General features: G+C 40.0%; 1 protein-coding gene across 1 annotated transcript in view; it reads left to right on the top strand.

Annotated features, from left to right (window-relative positions):
- The first annotated feature begins 1,622 nt into the window (after positions 1-1,622).
- The window catches only part of DAPP1 (dual adaptor of phosphotyrosine and 3-phosphoinositides 1), a 50,270-nt gene continuing 33,652 nt past the window's right edge, over positions 1,623-18,240 (top strand). Inside the window, exon 1 of the mRNA XM_006208930.4 lies at positions 1,623-1,877. Within this exon, the coding sequence (XP_006208992.1) occupies positions 1,777-1,877 (101 nt within the window). The 5' untranslated portion in view covers positions 1,623-1,776. The remainder of the gene's footprint in view (positions 1,878-18,240) is intronic.

The following is an 18,240-nucleotide window of genomic DNA, read 5'->3' as shown; positions in this document are numbered from 1 at the left end:
CGGTAGGGATGGGAGGCATCTTGGGGAACACGGAATAAGTGACAAAAAGAGAGAATGACAGCACAGGAGAGGGCAACAGACAGAGTAACAAAATGAGAAGAGGGGGCAGGAGGATTGAAAAGGGGAAGAGGGATCATCTTAATAAATTCTGCTACTTTCCTGGAGAAAAGGAAAAAAAGGTTAAGCAAAATAAAAACCAGAATTTGCTAAAACAGGAACGGAATAGATGCTAAAACACTGAACAAAAAGCTGCAGAAAGGGAACAGGAAATCTGCCCAGCTGTCCCCCGTCTCTGCCGTATTCACATTCAGCACCTCCCTGGCCAGAAATGGCCTCTGTTGCAAGTGGACACCGTGTTCTTTCTGAACACACTGTTGCCAAAAGAATTTTAAATATTGATGTACAATCAGTTCTCTGTGTGTTATCAGACCATAGCCTCTCCCAAGCTGTCTCTAGACACTCAGGAACTTCTCCCTGGCGATCAGAGTAAGCCAGGGTCTCCCAAATCACTGACCAACAGAGGTCATGTCATAGGGAGGGACCTTAAGAAAAGCTAGAATGATGCCAAGTGCAGACCAACCTCCCCTCCTGGAACAGTTCTTTTATCTTGGTGTCCTATAAAGCAGTCTCCTCAAACTTCCACGTGCACAGGAGTCAATGTGGGGATCTTGTTCAAATGTAGATGCTGGTTTGGAAGTGCTGGGATGAACCGAAACTCTGTATCATAATGAGCTCCTAGTGATGCTGAAGCTGCTGGTCCTCAGACAGCCCCGGGAGGAGCAAGTTATAGAGCATGCTGCTGAGCCCTGAGTGAGTCAGGTGTGACAAGAGGCAGCGAGAGAGAGAGAAAAACACGTTCTCTCCTGTAGGTACATACAGAGAGAAGGCAGGAAGCAACTTAGGTTGTTTGTTCATTTATTATGGTACTTTGCCCGATTCCCCAGGATTCAGAGTTATGCTGGCTTCCCTGTAGGACTTTTAGGCAGCTCGGATTTTCTGTACACGAGTCTGGACACAAGCACTACCTGCTGTGAGTAAGCCCAGGGAAGGAAGTGGAGCTCAGGGACTCCAGGAGGTCTGCCCTGCCCTGTTAGTTGGGCACCAGGCTGGCCCCCTGTGCCTTTTCCTACCTTCCTCTCACCCATCTTCCTCCACAAGAAAATGATCCCTGTCTCTGAATCACGCTCAGCCTGAACGTCAAGGGTACGTTGGAAAGCCTGGATGACTGAAGCAGAAATATTGCAAACGTGCTAAAATCCAGACTTCAGGCTCGGAGCTAGTGGTTTGAGTCTGATTTCTTTACCCACTCGAAAGACGTTTCAGATCCATCCAGAAGCTTCCTCGGTGCTCCTTCTGCTTGCATGTGAAGCAGGAAGTGGGAATGATGGAGATTCATAGCACTGAGGAGGACCTAGGGTTTGGCCTCATGAGAAGAGCTGGAATTAGTAGTCGATCCCAGGTGGAGCAATTTCGTCATCTCTTTGACAGAAACTGCCTGTTGTGTGAGCCAGTGTGGGTGTCCTCAGAGGGAGAGACCTAGGTTTGCATACTTCCTGACTGACACAACCCTCCTGCCAGGGCCTCGGGGCCAGGGTGGTGCGTGTCAGTGGGAGGAGTAACCAAGTTTCACTTCCTTGCTGGTTGGAGACCTCGCAGCCCGGCCAGCCGGCTTCTCTCTCGCTGAGGAGGGGAGAGTGTGAGGAGCTGCAGAGCCCGACTCTCGCTGCCTCTTTCCCAGAGCACCGGGCCGGGGCCGAGCGGACGTGAGGGGCGCGAATGGGCAGAGCAGAATCTCTAGAAGGGAAGATGAGCACCCACGACCCTTCAGATCCGTGGAGCAGGTCGGATGGAGAAGCTGAGCTTCTCCAGGACTTGGGGTAAGAGGGCAGGTTCCCTTTTCAGCGTGCTGCTTGGGGAATCTTAGCCCCCCGCTCCCACCTGAAGGCTCACTCTGATGAGTGAGCACCTTTTGCACTCTGTGTCTCTCTGCCACCCCAGTCTTCCGTCCTTTCCACTTGACTTGCCTGTGTCGGTTTGGGGCCAATTCCACTGTGAAAGCATGTATCATCTTTCCAGATGTGAAAACTAGTAGGTGGAGAAAATGGGACAAAAATCAAATGCTGGACATTCTTTGAGATTAGGGACAGAACTGGGCTGCAGGTGTTGAGTGTGGCTGGGTCGCCTTGTTATTGATCTGGGTTATGAATAAATGTGCTGTTGGCAAGTTCTGAGTGCTAAGCTATTGACAGAAGAGGACTGTGCTGCATTCGGGTAGATGAACAGAAGGCCTAGTCCCGACTGTAGGGGAGAGGGACTATTTCAAAAGGTAAAGAATGAGGAAGTGTCTGTGGCAACATCTCATATGTGTTTCTTTCTCCTGACACTGCATCTGTGAGCTCTTGTATGTATGTATGTCCAGAAGGGCAACCTTGAGCCTTCTAAATACTATGAAGTCAGGAAGAGGGTAAACTTTCTGCCTCAAACAGTGTAAGTAGGTGGAGTCATTGTAGTCCTCTCTTTAAGAAGGGACCTGATGAGGCAATTCAGGAGATTTAATAAAAGAAGCAAGTATTACACAAGAGAGGAGCAGATTTCCTAGAGAAACTGGCTCTTTTCCCTGAAAAAATATCCTAGCGAGGCTGGTTTTGACACCTGTGATTCCAGAGAGGCGAGACCCGCACCTGCTCTCCTACTAAACAGCTCTAATCTTCACAAGCATCCTAAGGCAGAGAAACCATTGTCATCTCCGTCTTACAAGGAAGAGAACACGCACAGAGGGGACTGAATAGCTTGCCTCCGGACACACATCCAGTACACAGTCAAGTCGGGCTTCCAACCTGCCAAAGTCCATGTCCTTCGTCAGAGAAAAGCTTAAACAGGGGTGAAACATCTCTGCGTGAAGAATGTAGCGACTGTGTCAGGTTGCATTACCGCAAGAGTTTTCAGTAAATCCTGTCTTCAGATTTTAAACTTGAGGTCTCGGAACTGAACTCTACCTTCAGAAGGTGGATCAGACCTAACAACTAGACTTTGCAATAAAGTAAACTCCCCTTGTGAGTTCCAGGACATCCCTATTCTAGACTGAATCCCCAAGCAGCTGAGGTAAAATGGCCCGAGCATCCAAAACGGGTGTCACGAAGCCCAGGCACCGAAGCTGGACCCTGGGCTCTTGCTTAGAGCTTTATTTGGTTATTTAACTATAATTCTTTATGTGTTTGGTTATCTGTATTCTTGGCCCACGATCATTAGGAAGCCCCAAAGTAGAAGATAGATAAAGGAAATATTCAGCTCTGGTCCTTTCATGCAACAATCTTTGAGCCTAGACCCTGTGGCACTCACTCAGATGACAAAGGTGAGCTAAATGCTGTCTCTTCTCCCACCATAGTGCCCATAGCAGGAAGCGACTACAGGTAAAACCCACAGGAAACAGAACTGTGTCTTCCCACCCTGCGCAAAGATGGACATTCAGTACCACAAAAAGGTGCTTTTCTGTCCAGACTTCTCTATTTCAAAAGGCCTGGAAATGTACTGAATATTTGAGGACGGTTTCTGTAACAACAGGCAAGCTAACATTGTCTTGGGAAATTGCTCGACTGTTGCAATTCTTAACCTTGGCCATGCACTAGAATTACCCAAGGAGTTTGAAAAAATTCCTGCCCAAGCCACACACCAGGCAAATGACATCAGTACTTGGGGATGAGCGTTTTCTTTTTAAACTCTCCAAGTGATTCCAGAGGGAGACAAGATTGAGAGTGACTGCACAGAATGTACATCCATCAGAAGCACTGAGTAAATGTGCCTTTATTTTTCATTCGTTGGGTATGTACCTGCCTCTTAGAGCCATCCACACATGCTGACACTTTGTTTGTTGGCTTGGAGCATTTTAACAATTTTATTGAGGTATATCTAACAGATCATAGGGCCCACTCATTTCCAGTGTGCAATTTAATAATTTTTAGTGACTTTAAAGAGTGGTACAACCATTGCCATAAATCAATTATAGAACATTTTCATCCGCTGGGTAAGAACCCTCAGGAGCATGTTTTTGTTTGTTTGTTTGAATATACTCAACGGTGTGCTGATAAACCACCTGGATGAGATTTGGCCCTGATTTCAAGAGTCTGCCTATTTCCCTGGTATAAATACGCCTACTACAGGCAGTTGCAAACTGCCAAAGTTTTAACAACAAGCTTGCAAAATTCCTGAGAATTGATAATGGACTTGAGTCAGTACTTGTTGCTCCAGGATAATATCTTTTACAGGTCATAATATCTGAGAAAACTTGAAAATGACCTGTTGCTCTGGCAGAATTCTGAATAAGATGAAACTTTTTCTCTGGACCTTTAAGCTATTAGTTAGGTATAATCTACCCCACAACTTCTAATTAATTTAGTTTTTAAAATGCTCCATAAAAACAAAATGATTTAATAAAGTTAATAGATGAAAAGCGGTAGGTTTTAATGCCTTAATTTTAAAATCTTTTTTTCTTTTTTTTTTAATTGAAGTATAGTTGACTTACAATGCTGTGTTAGTTTTAGGTGTACAGCAAAGTGATTCAGTTATACATGTATCTATATATCTATATATAGAGAGATATATAAAAGTCTATTCCTTTTCGAATTATTTCCCATTATAGATGATTATAAGATATTGAATATATTTCCCTGTGCTATACAGTACGTCCTTGTTATTTATCTATTTTATTGAAAAATATTTTTATTGGGAGTTAATTAGGTTTGTTTGTTTGTTTGTTTATTTATTTATTTATTTTTAATGGAGGTGCTGGGGATTGAACCCAGGACCTGGTGCATGCTAAGCACACATTTTATCACTGAGCTATATCCTCCCCGCTTGTTCATCTATTTTATGTATGGTAGTGTGTATATGTTAATCCTAAACTCCTAATTTATCCCTCCTCCCTAAAGTCATTGTTAATAGGTTATCTGAGTAGTCAGGTAGATTCTTATGCTTGTATTTTTGATGGCTACAAAAAGATTAGGTGGTGGTTAGATTAAAGAGCTACTATACGCCTTTGTTCTTTGGTCCCTATTTTCCTTCGGGCTCTGGAATCTGTGAGCTCTGCAAGTAAAACCCTGAACCACAGCCAGCCCAGCCCCTGCCTTTCCCGGACACACACAGCTTGCCCAAGACGCAGGGTCTATTCTTCCTGAAGAACCCAAAGCAAGCAACTCAGATGCATTTCTGTGTCTCATTGATAGAGTGTCAATATAAAAACATTTCTTTCTTCCATCCTAAATATATTAAGGCATCCAGAAGCAAAAGGGGAAATAACACCATCTGCAAATGTCCCTCAGCTTCACTCAAAGTTTGGCCGAGTGGGGAGGGTGGGGCAGAGGCTGCGGAGAAGGTGGGTAAGAGGCAGGAGGCAGGCTGGGCACAGAAGTCAAGCTGTTTGTGGCTTTCGAAATGAAGCGATGGGGAAATGAAACAAATAATGAATATCTGAGATGTCACCTAAGTCACAAACTAGGATAGAATTGTTAATCAGTTAATAATGTAAAATCCCAGCAATTCTTTGATTATAACAAAGTTTCCTGCATGACAATGGAGGAATGTAGAGTTATGTCCAAACTATATAACCACAGACACAAAAGGGATACTGTGAAATAAAGATATTTTAGGATACTTTTAAATTAAATATTCAAGTGATCTAGTCATACTCCTTCAGTGAGAAATAGAATAAACATTCCCTTTTTTATATACTTTCCCAAATCTCAAATTTTATAAGAAAGTGTTGGTATTTGACTATGTCGGTCAGAGTCAAGAAGGTAGATTCTAAGCTCTGGATATTTAAATAAATTAATCAAAAAGTCTCTAATTTCTCTGGCCTTTCATATATAAGAGGTTAGGCCAGATCAAGGGTCAGCAAACTCTTTATTTTTCCCCTTTAGGTCCTATTTCTTGCCTCTTAAAAAATTTTTTAATTGAAGTATAGTCAGTTTACAATGTTGTGTCAGTTTCTGGTGTACAGCACAGTGCTTCAGTCATATAGGCACATACATATATTCGTTTTTATATTCTTTTTCACCAAAAGTTGCTACAAGATATTGACTATAGTTCCCTGTACTATACAGTATAAGCTTGTTGTTTACCTATTTTATATATAGTAGTTAGTATCTGCAAATCTGGATCTCCCAATTTACCCTTTCCCACCCTCTTTCCCCCTCTGGTAACCATAAATTTATTTTCTAAGTCTGTCTATTTCTGTTTTGTAAATAAGTTTGTTTGTCTTTTTTCTTTTTTTTTTTTTTTTAAGCTTACACATATAAGTGACATCATATGGTATTTTTCTTTCTCTTTCTGGCTCATCTCACGTAGAATGACATTCTCCAGGCTGATCCATGTTGCTGCAAATGGCATTAGTTTATTCTTTTTTAAGGCTGAATAGTATTCCATTGTCTAAATATACCACACTTTATTCAGTCATCTGTCCATGGACATTTAGGTTGTTTCCATGTCTTGCCTATTGTATATAGTGCTGCTATGAACATTGGGGTGCATGAATCTTTTTGAATTAAGGTTCCCTCTGGATATATGCCCAGAAGTGGGATTGCTAGACATATGGTAAGTCTATATTTAGTTTTTTAAGGAACTTCCATAGTGTTCTCCATAGTGACTGCACCAAACTACATTCCCACCAACAGTGTAGGAGGGTTCTCTTTTCTTCACACCCTCTCCATCATTTACTGTTTGTGGTCTTTTGAATGATGGCCATTCTGACTGGGTGTGAGGTGATACCTCACTGTAGTTTTGATTTGCATTTCTCGGATCAGCAAACTCTTTTTGTCAAGAGCCAGGTAATAAATATTTCAGGCTTTGCAGGCCTTAGTGATTTCTCCTTCAGCTACTCACATCTGCCATTGTCATGCAAAGCCAGCCACAGATAACACAAAAACAAATGACTGTGCCATATTTAAGGACACTGACATTTGAATTTCATTTAATTTTCATGAGTCATAAAACATTCTTCTCCTTTTTTCTCCCCACCATTCAAAAACGTAAAATCATTCTTGGCTCATTTCATACAAAAACGTGTACCCTGGCAGGAACTGACCCTCTAGAGGTGGTTTGCTGACCCAGGGAATAGGTAATAATAACCAAAGTGAGTTCTTATTAAGAGGCAGACATTTTGCATACACTAGCTCTGGTCTTCAAAGGGTATTGGCATTTCCGCTTTACATCCAAAGAGACTCAGCAGCAGAGAAATCAGGCTGCCTGGAGTCCCAGAGATTCCAGGTCCCAAGTTCATGCTCATTGTACCACAGTCGGCTCTCCTGCTGTGAGAGTCATTATTTACTAACCCCCTACTCTGTGCCAGCACTAAGCCAGTCACATCCATTTGGCCTTCACGATAACATCTTCAATACAGTATGATCATACTCATTTTATAGATGCAGAAAGTGACTTCAAATAAGTTAAATGAACAGTTCAGGTTGCAGATGGCATTGGTGGTGCCACTGGGAGTGCCTGGGCGGTTACTCCAAAGCTGACCCTGACGGAAGAAGGCATACATCCTAAGAATGGCAGTAGGAAATTGTTGGATGCTTACCATGTACCAGGTGCTATTTTAAGCCCTTTGCTTATATGACTTATTAAATCCACACATCACTGGGAGATGGTTACTACCACTAATGTCATTTGCATTTACAAATGAGAAAAAGGAAGGACAGAGCTTTTATCACCTGCTCACATGCCCGTAAACCTTCAAATCCAGGAGTTTTGTCCCAGAGCCCACATGCTTATCCACTGACACAACTTCCTAGTTTCTGTCAAACGTCTCTCTTCTTATTGTATCAGCTCTATTTATTAGTGCTGGTGAGAACTGAAAGGGCAAAAAAGAAAGTTCTGTGCTTACTACCACCAACACATTTTTTTTAACTAAAAGACATTATTCTTTCACATTTTTCATAGGCACACAAAGCCAGATCAGCATTCTAATTAATCAGAACTTTACTGAATTTTGTGTTGATTCCGTTTTCCAGGGCTAGGCCCATTGAATGGGCTAAGAAGAGAGTAGTGAAGTCCAAGCTCTAAAGGAATCTGTTTACAGAGCTGATACCAAGTAGAGCAATAAAGCTTGTTCCTCTTCTGTGCACAGTTCTGTAACCTTGGACTCTAAAAATGGCAGGTGATTCTCTTGTGGTTGGTGAGAGTATGGAACTGTATACAGTTCAATCTCTGCTGACGCAAGCGAATGTCCTCTTCTGTTATGTTTCTGTTCCTCTGTGGGTGATGGTGACTTCCTTCTACTTACATATGGAAATCTGTCCACACAGGTTCTGCACATTGAGTGGGGTCACCTTGTTTCATTCATTCTTCCTTCCATTCATTCACAGAGCCATCCGTTGAAGGATGACATTATGCAAGGCAGTGCGGGAGATACTGACACTAAAAGGAAGTATCTCCCTTCGGGGAGTTTACAGTGCAGGGAACAGAGAATGCACGTGTGGGGAGAGTTAGAATGCAGGGTGGTGGGGCTGGGGTTCATTGCAGTGTCTAATAAAACACAGCAGGTGGCAGGAAGGAAGGAGATTGTTGAACATGGTTGTTGGACATGGTGAAGATGGCCTTGGAACCCATAGGATTTTTGTCTGTTGAAGGTAGAGAAGAAGACATTTCCTAAAGAGAAACTGGCATGAATAAAGCAGCAAAAGTGGCAAAACATATGAGTTTTCAGAAGATAGAAAGAGCCCACATAGACTCAGACCCCCCCATTCTTGGGGCTCGGTGTTCAGTCAGCTTCGTCTGGTCTTTACCACTCAGAGTCTTCATCTTCAGCTTCATTCTATGAGAAAACTTCCACCTGGCTTTCCTCTTCCAGTTTCTAGTATCATTACCATACCCTTTGACTCTTTTTTTTTTTTTAAACCTGGGTTAATTTCTTGCCCCTATCAACTCCCCTAGAGGATAAATTCCTAGTCTGAGCCCACACACTGGGTTCCCTCCTGATGTGGACCTGTCTGAACCCAACCATGGTCCACATAGCTGAGTCTTAACCGTCACTGTTCACCTCCAGCTTCTCTGTGGTCCTGCTCCCCTGATTCCCTGCCAATAGTGCCTACTCCCATCATCTGTTGTTAGACTTTTGCTTAAAAACATTTCAACTTTAAAAAGCATAAGGGCAATAATTTAATTTGTTTGACACAAGTATAGATATGTAAGAGGATGTTACTTTTTAGAGAAACATGCTGAATTCCTTAAGATTAAAGTGCTATGATATTTCTAATTTACATTTAAGATGTTCATCCAAAAATATATGAAGGAAATATGGCAAAAAGTTAAAAATAATTCTACCTAAAATATGGGTATTATTTAAATGTGGGTGTTATTTATACTACTTTTTCTACTTTTTTGTATACCTGAAATTATTCACAATAAGCAGTTTAAAATAATAGTAATACACATTAATTATAGAAAATTTGAGAAATAAAGAAAATCACCAAAAATGTCAGCCCTGTACCACCACCCAAAACAACATATTATTCAACTTCTCTCCAGTCCTTTAAAAATATTTTTCTGTACACACACACACACACACACATGCATACACATTGAATTGCAGTCATATCATATACATAATTTTGCTCTTACTTTCTGATAGCATGTTTTTTTTTTTTTTATCATCTGCTTCTTGTTCTGTCTCAAAGCAGATTCCAGATCTGGTCTTTCCCAGGCCAGCCCATTTCCCTTAAAGTTTGACTATTGGTCCAAATTCCAAAAGGACTTAAGTTCCCTGAGCCACAACCACTGGGGGAGCAATGATGCTTCTTGGGTCTTGCAGCCATTTGTGCACTGTGCAGGCTGACCCAGGGACCCAAAAGGACCTCTGCAGGAAAGAGATGCAGTTTGCCACACCACCTTCCCATAGTGGCTCTGCTCTCTGGTCTGTCATGTCTCTGACTTCCCTGGGTGTGTCGATCCACCCCTGAGTCAGGCTCTGTGGGTCTGTCTGCATGTGTCTGCAGCCTTCACTCTCTTCGGTTTCTCTGTCTAAGTCTCCTGGACCCCACTGTTTGGGTCTGTATTCATGTTCCTTAGGTCCTTGTCCCTATGTGCTTCTGGCTTTCTACATGAGTCTCTGTGCCTTTCTCTGTCTCCAGGTCTTATATTTATATATATCTTTCTACAGCTCTTGACATGTGTCTCTGGCTCTTGGTGCCCCTCTGTGTCTCTGGATCTCTGAGTCTCTGTCTCTCTGCTTCTCTTTCTCAGAACTCCTTGCCTCATTCCTCAGGCTCCTCCAAGAACGGGTTTATCCTGGTTTCCAGCTTCCACAGAATTATCATATCCCTTTCAGTCCTGTTTCCCTTTAGCTGAGCCTTGACTCCTACAAATAAAAAATCTTGGGGCCCCACCTTTGGTTCACTGTTTGTCCAGATACTCACATACTCTGCCTCTGTCATCACTCAGGTATGCTTCCTAAAGTCTAGGCCAGCTGGCCTGACCATTTAGCTCTGCTGTTAGCATTTGTAAATGTGGGCATTTAGAATGGCAATGTGGAAAGTCTCAGACAAGCTGGTTCCATCACAGAAAGCTCCTTTTTGGAAAGATTGTGGTGAGTCTTTCTTCAGCCTCCCCTATGTATCGCACTATGCCTGTCTGAAGTCTCATTAGAACTTTGAAAATTCTTTGCAAAGTCTCTGCTTGATTCTCTCTACTTAGACAAGGTCCATTCACTATGACCAATGGAAAGATAAGCCTACATCTGCAAATAGGGACTTACCATGCTTATCCAGACACCATCGCATTGTCACAGAAGATGCATCACAGCCTGACTGTAATACAAATTGCAGCACTGATCTTTTGAGCTAAATAAGACATTTCCTTTTCCTTAACCGATGAATTCTGATGGCTTAGAGAGCTATGCGTCTTAGTTTTCACAAAGTCAAAGTATCTAGCACCAACCCTATGAAGAAATGAACACAAAGGAAATCAGCAGTCAAGCAATCCTATGGAGTGACTCAAGAGCTGAGGACAGATTAAGCCAAGTTAAGACTGCTTAGATTGAGATTGCCTAATAGATTCATTGTTTGTTCTGTCATCATTGTGTTCAGAAGGACTCTGAGGCCAAGCATAGGTTAGCAAGCGAGAAGACAAGTCAACAAGCTACGTCATCCGTGGCCTTAAGAAAAGGGGAGTGTGTCATATGTCATGCACTTGCTATATTTGGTCTAGGGAGTTCAGAAAGTGTGTCAGTGTCATTCAAAAGCGAGAATAATTTTGAAAATGGTAAAAAAGGGAGAAAATTCTCTAAAGAAGAGTGCTTTTGTTGGCTGTTCAACTCTAGAGCTTTTTAGCTGTTTTTACATGATCAGCAATTTCCGTTGTTTTTGGTTGAAATATACGTCCTCTTTATAAGTCTGATGAGACATATCTAGGTTCTATGTCACTTCTCTTTGCCAAGAAGGGGGAAAACATGTCATTAAACATATGAAAAATCTGTAGACATGGGTTACTAAGAAATTTTCTCCCCAAGAAGTACATAATCTAAACGAATGTATGGCTCATGTTTTAACACGCGAGTCTGATTTCTGTGCCCACCTGTTCTCCCAGTGTTATTTTGTACTACTCCTCAACATAGACTCTCTGTTCCAGCTAGGTATTCTGTTTTCTTTATACGCCATGCACATGTCGACCCCAGTGCCTTTGCTTATGCTACTGCTCCTGTTGGGATGCTCTTTTCTTTCACACCTAATGAACCCTATATTTATTCTTCAAGTCTCAACTCATAATCTTCCTCCTCCTTGAAGATTTCCCTGATCATTTCATTCCCTCATGAGCTCCTGTTCTACACCATTTACTGTCCATATCACTAAGATGGAAGCTATTTGAGGATTTTTTGATGAAGTTAGCCTGCAAATCCTTCTCTGCTCCTCCCACTGGTCCTGTAATGCCATGTAGTATTTTCTTGACTCTTTGTCCTCCTTTTTAGATGCCATACACAGTCCACTCAAACTATCAAGTTTATTGAAATGAATTAAAGTTTTTAGGACCAAGAGTCCTACACTTCTATGCTTCTCTAACCCTAAATTGCATAGTAATCACGTGGGGCTCTTGATAAAACAGATTATAATTCAGCAGGTCCAGGAGGTCGGTGAATGTGAATTTATTACACGATCCCAGGGCACTGAGTGGCAAGGCTTTGCATTTTACACCAAGTACAACCCAAGAGTGTTCTTGAAGTCAATTTAGTATTTAGGTCACAATATTTGTTAAAAAGAAATAGAAAAGTAAATATTGAATAGAATTTAGAAGAATAGTGTTGTTTCCTATAACACTTTGTTTCTTTGTGTGTGTTTGCAACGTATGTGTATATATATATATATGTAGAAAGAAAGAGAGAGAAATATAAAAATGTATTTCATACTGTGGGCCAATTCAAACGCGTGAAAGCCTCTCTTTTAAAAGACAGAGGAAAATGAGATACAAGCTAAAATCCTCATATTAAGTCAAGACAATAAAACCCAATGGGATTAGAAACTATGAAGTCTCCAATATGATGCTGGGGCAATTTTCCAGGAGGCTCTAGAACAAAGGGGCACTGGGATGAGAGGAGACGAGGTGGACTTGAGGACCATCTTGTCTGCTTTCTCTGTGGTTGAGCTTATTTCCTGTATCTTACTGAGAGGCAGCTATGAACATTCTTTAGTGGGTGGGTGGGTGTTTCCTAATTTGTTACTGTATCTTGGAAGGAATAACACCACTATTTCCTTCAAGGCCAGCTGTGGGTTTTGATAATTTCATAAATTTAGTACAGATATTCTTTGGAAGCTGATGAGTCTCTCCTGGCTCTATCAGCCTTGAGACACACTTACATCAACATGTGGACCTTGGAGGAAGAGGAAAATAAAACACTGCATCGAATGTGTTGCTATAAAGAGTAGTTTCCTGCTCTTTCTTACTTCTTCAGGAAAATGAGGCAAAAATAATTTTTTTTTAAGTCTCGGGAGAATGGAACTTATCCCAAACAGCAGAGGGTCGTATTCCCAGCAGGTAGCACCATATCTGGCATAGTCATGACACTTGCATAATTAGCAAAGCTTGCACCTTGTTCTCTTCTGCGAAAGTTAGGGAATCATGTAAGAAGTTTATTAAAGAAGTCAGCGGTCCAACACATGAAAATAAGAGAGTTTTTCTATCAGTCACCTTGACAGATGAGAAGACGAGGTTGCTCCTTACATGGGGTCACATCGCTAATATGTTAGAAGCCGTTGGCACAGAAGGACTCATCGCTGAGGAAATGAGTGGAGACAAAGGCATGCTCTCTCGCAAAATTTTCACTAATACTGCATGGGTGTTTGTGATCCACGTTAGCTGCTTACCAGCATTCCTTTTCTCTTGACATTTCCTAGTGGCAAAAAGATTTCTTACTGCACTTAATTCTAAAAACATCACCTTTCTAATGCAGCTGGGAGAGACATGGCAGAGCAGCAGGGGAAGATGGTTTACTTGGAGGCTTTAATCTACAGCGGTTCAATGTGAATCAGCAGCGTGATGCAACTGTCAAGGAAAGAATGCAATCTTGGGTTGCCTTGCAGTGTAACCGGCAGCTGGAATAGGGCGATCCTATGGGGCTTTGATTTGCACGTCAGATCTTACCTTTAAGATAGATGTTGAAAATTTAGAAGGTATTCAGACGAGATGAGGTCTTTGGATGATCAAGGGACTGAAAGTCTGTTATAAAAGAAGTTGAAGATGATGGAAACAAACGAGAGTACATTCTAAATGCTTTAACTATTTGTGTAACAATTATCTCTGTAACTTCAAGAGGTAGCTCTGAGACCATCTGTTGAAAGCTGTACAGCAGGAAACAGGAACTTGATGTAGACAAGAGTTTTCTAGCCATCAATCATGGAAGGATGGAATGGGCTTGCCTGTACGAGTAGTGAGTTCCCATCATTAGCAAAATGTAAACAAAGATTAGCTAAGAGTCTTCTCAGGGTTCAGACTTTATTCACATACTGTACAAAGATTAGAAATATAAACCAAGCTGATGGTTGTGATTTTCTCTGCAATGAGGGATTATATGTGGCTTTTCTTTGCTAAGTTAAATGTTTTTAATTGTTTAACTTAAAAAAAAAAATAAAAAGCACATATGACTTTTATAATCACCAGAGATGAGTTTGCTATGAAGCCAATGAAACTTCAGTTTTGGGGCCTCTGCCTTGCACAGACCTTAGTGATGTGGTTAAAAAAAATGTGGTCAACTCGAAGAGCATTTAAGATTAGTCCCTGAACATGAAAATTTCAAATGCCCTGAAATCTTACAGTTCATTTATGAAAGCAATTTGATAGAGGTTCTCAAATTTTCCAACAATCTGAAAGACTTTATTATCAGTATCACATTGTAGAGTTCAAAATAACTTTTGTCTCAAAGTAATTCTAGGTGAAATATTGAATTCTTATTCTATATTGAAAATTATGTAATAAAATTGTTTTTAGATAAAGAAATAACCAAAGATAATACAGCCAAAAATGTACAGAAAAAATGATAGGGGTGTATTAAACAGTTAATTAATGAACAGAAGATTTATTCCTTGGTTTTGTAATGTTTGTGATATTTGTCAGCTTTTTATTTTTATTTTTTAAATTTGAGATATAATAGCTATCTAGCATTATATTAGTTTTAGGTGTACAACATAATGATTTGATATTTGTATACATTGTGAAATGATTGCTACAGTAATTCCAGTTAACGTCCATCACCATACATAGTTAACAAAACTTCTCTTTTATTATGATGAGAACTTTTGATCCACTCTCCTAGCTACTTTCAAATAAGCAATACAGTATTAACTGTAGTCACCGTGCTGTACATTATATCCCCAGGACTTAGTCATTTTATAGCTGGAAATCTGTGCCTTTTGACACTTTTTCTCCATTTCACTCCCTGCCCCCTAACTCAGGCAACCACCAATCTGTTCTCTGTATCCATGAGCTTGGTATTTTTGTTTTTTGGGTTGTTTTATTTTTATGTATGTATTATTTTTCATAGTTAAATCTTAGTGAATTTTTATTCCTTTTTAACTGAAATAGAGTTGACATACAATATTATGTTAGTTTCAGGTGTACTACATGGTGACTTGACATTTGCATTCATTATGAAATGACCACCATGGTAAGTCTCATAATCATCTATCCTCATACAGTCATTGCAATATTATGGACCATAATCCTTATGCTGTACATTATACTCCTGTAGCTTATTTATTTTATAACTGAAGGTTCGTACCTCTTAATCTCCTTCACCTATTTCACATACAATCCCCTACTCTCTGGCAGCCATCCATTTATTTTCTGTATCTATGAGTCTGGTTTAGTTTAGTTTTGTTTATTCATTTGTTTGATTGTTTAGATTCCTCATATAAGTGAGATCATATGGTATTTATCTTTTTTATCTGACTTATTTCATTTGACATAATACCCTCAGGGCCCAACAATGTTGTTGAAAATGGCAAGATTTCATTCTTTTCTATAGCTGTGTCATATTCCACTATATATACAGCAGAATATAATTATTCAGCCATGAAATATTTTCCTTATCCATTCATACATCAATGGACATTTAGGTTGTTTACATGTCTTGGCTACTGTAAATAATGTTGCAATGAACATGGGGTACATATTATCTTTGTAATTAGTATTTTAGTTTTACTTGAATAAGTACCCAGGAGTAGAATTGCTGGGTCATATGGTAGTTCTATTTCTAATTTTTTGAAAAACCTCCATCCTGTTTTATATAGTGGTTGCACGAATTTACATTCCCACCAACATTTTTTCCGTGTCCTCACCAACATCCGTTATTTCTTGTCTGTTTGATAATAGCCATTCTCATTGTGGTTTTGATTTGCATTTCCCTGATAATTAGTGATGTTGAGCATCTTTTCCTGTATCCGTTGGCCATCTGTTTATCTTCTTTAAAAGATGTCTATTCAGATCTTATGCTCATATTTTAATTGAACTGTTTGTTTTTTTGCTATTGAGTTGTATGAGTTCTTTATTTTGAATATTAACCCCTTATCAGATACATGATTTGCAAATGTTTTCTTCCATTCAGTGGGCTGCTTTTTCATTTTGTAGATGTTAGCTTTTAAAATTTATAATCTATTGTGATTTTTCACTCTAAGTAATCATTCTTTTTCTTTTTTTGGTAAGTTTATATTAATTTTCTTAAAGAGACTTCCAAATTTTACAAGCTTCAAACCCCTTAAATTTTGACTTTTCCATCTAATAAGCAGAATAACAAAATTAAAAAAAAATTTTAAACAGATTGCCAATCACAAGAACTTCAGGCCCAAGCAATTAGGACTCTATGTAATAAGCTGTTGTCCATGCATATTAAGCCATCAAAATCCAAGACATCAGCCAAGGAGCCGTCAGCGTCCAGTGCCAAGTATAAGCCAGCGCCAGTCTCCTCCTGGCTTCATCTCACCACGCTGACTGCTGCCCTTGGGCACTGCCCTGAGTTACTCACACTGCTGTGCCGTGCTCTGATGCGATTTACGCCTGGCACGCTCTCATTTCTTGGCCTTCGCTCCTGTTACTCCCTTTGCACAGAATAGCTCCTTGAAAAAATGTCACTCCAAATCCCACTAGACTTCAAATAGAGAAAAAGTCTCTCTCTCTCCCCCCACCGAAGTGCTAGGTCACGTCCAGTGTTCAATAAACAGCAATTGAATAAGTAAATTAAATAAAATGATTTTTTATAGTGGAACACATTTCCTTAAAAAGTTTTCCTTTTTAAACAATTTTAACAGCTTCCTTTATTTGATTTTATATTTTTTTAATTTATTTTTGTGGGGAGGGGGATTAAGTTTATTCATGTATTTTTAACAGAGGCACTGGGGCTTGAATCTAAGACCTCATGCATGCTAAGCATGTGAGCTCTACCACTGAGCTATATTCTACCCCCTAAATAAAATAATTAAATAAAGCAAATTATTAACAGGGTGCTGGAGGTTGAATTCAGGTAGAAATATTGTTTTCTTTTTTCAAATTTTAGTTATGCAGTTAATATATGAATGTATTTTGTTTTATTTTTTTACATTTGAGTAAGGCAGATTGGGGAAATTTGATCACGCTAAATCCTATCCTAGTTCCTTCCATTAAGGACCAGACTTATCAGTTTGGTGTGCATTTTTTTCAGACTTCTATTTCATGCTTTTATATATTTTTGTATGTGTATATGTTGTATTGTTTGGGGGAATGAGATAGACTTTTTAAAGCTAAGTGGCATCATACTGTACCTGTCACCAGTTCTGCTAACTTAACGATACATTTTGGGGTCTATCAACTTTGACATGTGTGTAATGGGTGTATCTCCGTGGGGGTGCAGCTGGCATGCTGAGTGGGACAGCTGTCGGTTGTTCAGGATTGCATCAGTCTCTACGGATGTTAAGCATTCCTGGCACTCCCTCACAAAGTGCTGGTAGCATCCAACCCCTTGCCCTCAGCATTTGGCAACCAAAAATGCTCTCACCTTTTCAAACGCTTTTGGTTAACTTTTTACATAATCTCCTCATCCTAGGACGTGTTTGGTTAACTTTTTATATAATCTCATTTTAGTAGCACCTGACTTTATCATCTCACTGTTGATGGATATTCAGGATGGCTCCAAATTTTTATTCTCACAGTTTGTAGTAAACATCTTCATTCATACTTCCTTCTCTGTATGGGTAAGTGTTTTACTAGTCAGACCCAGAAGTGGAGTCACTGGTGACGTGTGCACGTCCAGTTACATCAGATGAGTTGAAATTCCCCTCCAACTTAAACACCTGCCAACAGTTGACAATATCTACGGCCCCCAAATTTTCCAATACTTAATACTAACCCTTCAATTTTAGCTAATCTGGTGGATTAAAAATATATAATATATATATTACACTGTTGCTTTAATTTGCATTTCTCTGAATAGTAGTGAGACTGTTTATTTGAAATGCATATTTCCTCTTCTGTGAAAGATTTTCACTTTCTTTTGTATGTGTATATATTTTAATTTTTACTACATATACTTTACAATCACAAAAATTGTGCACACTTTAAAAAGTAACTTACATGTCTTTCAAGTCAAAAAAAATGGTCTTGATCTTTCTTCCTGGAACCCTCACTGGATACTTTACTGTCTCTTGGATGTAGTTTGCAAAGTATTTACCTTATCCTCCTGACTAGAGTAATGGTTTCTTGAAGCCCAGCGTGGGCTTTAGTTCCATTTGACCTGCC

The sequence above is a fragment of the Vicugna pacos genome, chromosome 2 (genome assembly GCF_048564905.1).
Source record: "Vicugna pacos chromosome 2, VicPac4, whole genome shotgun sequence".
NCBI lineage: Eukaryota > Metazoa > Chordata > Mammalia > Artiodactyla > Camelidae > Vicugna > Vicugna pacos.
This window is presented reverse-complemented; position numbering and strand designations above follow the sequence as displayed.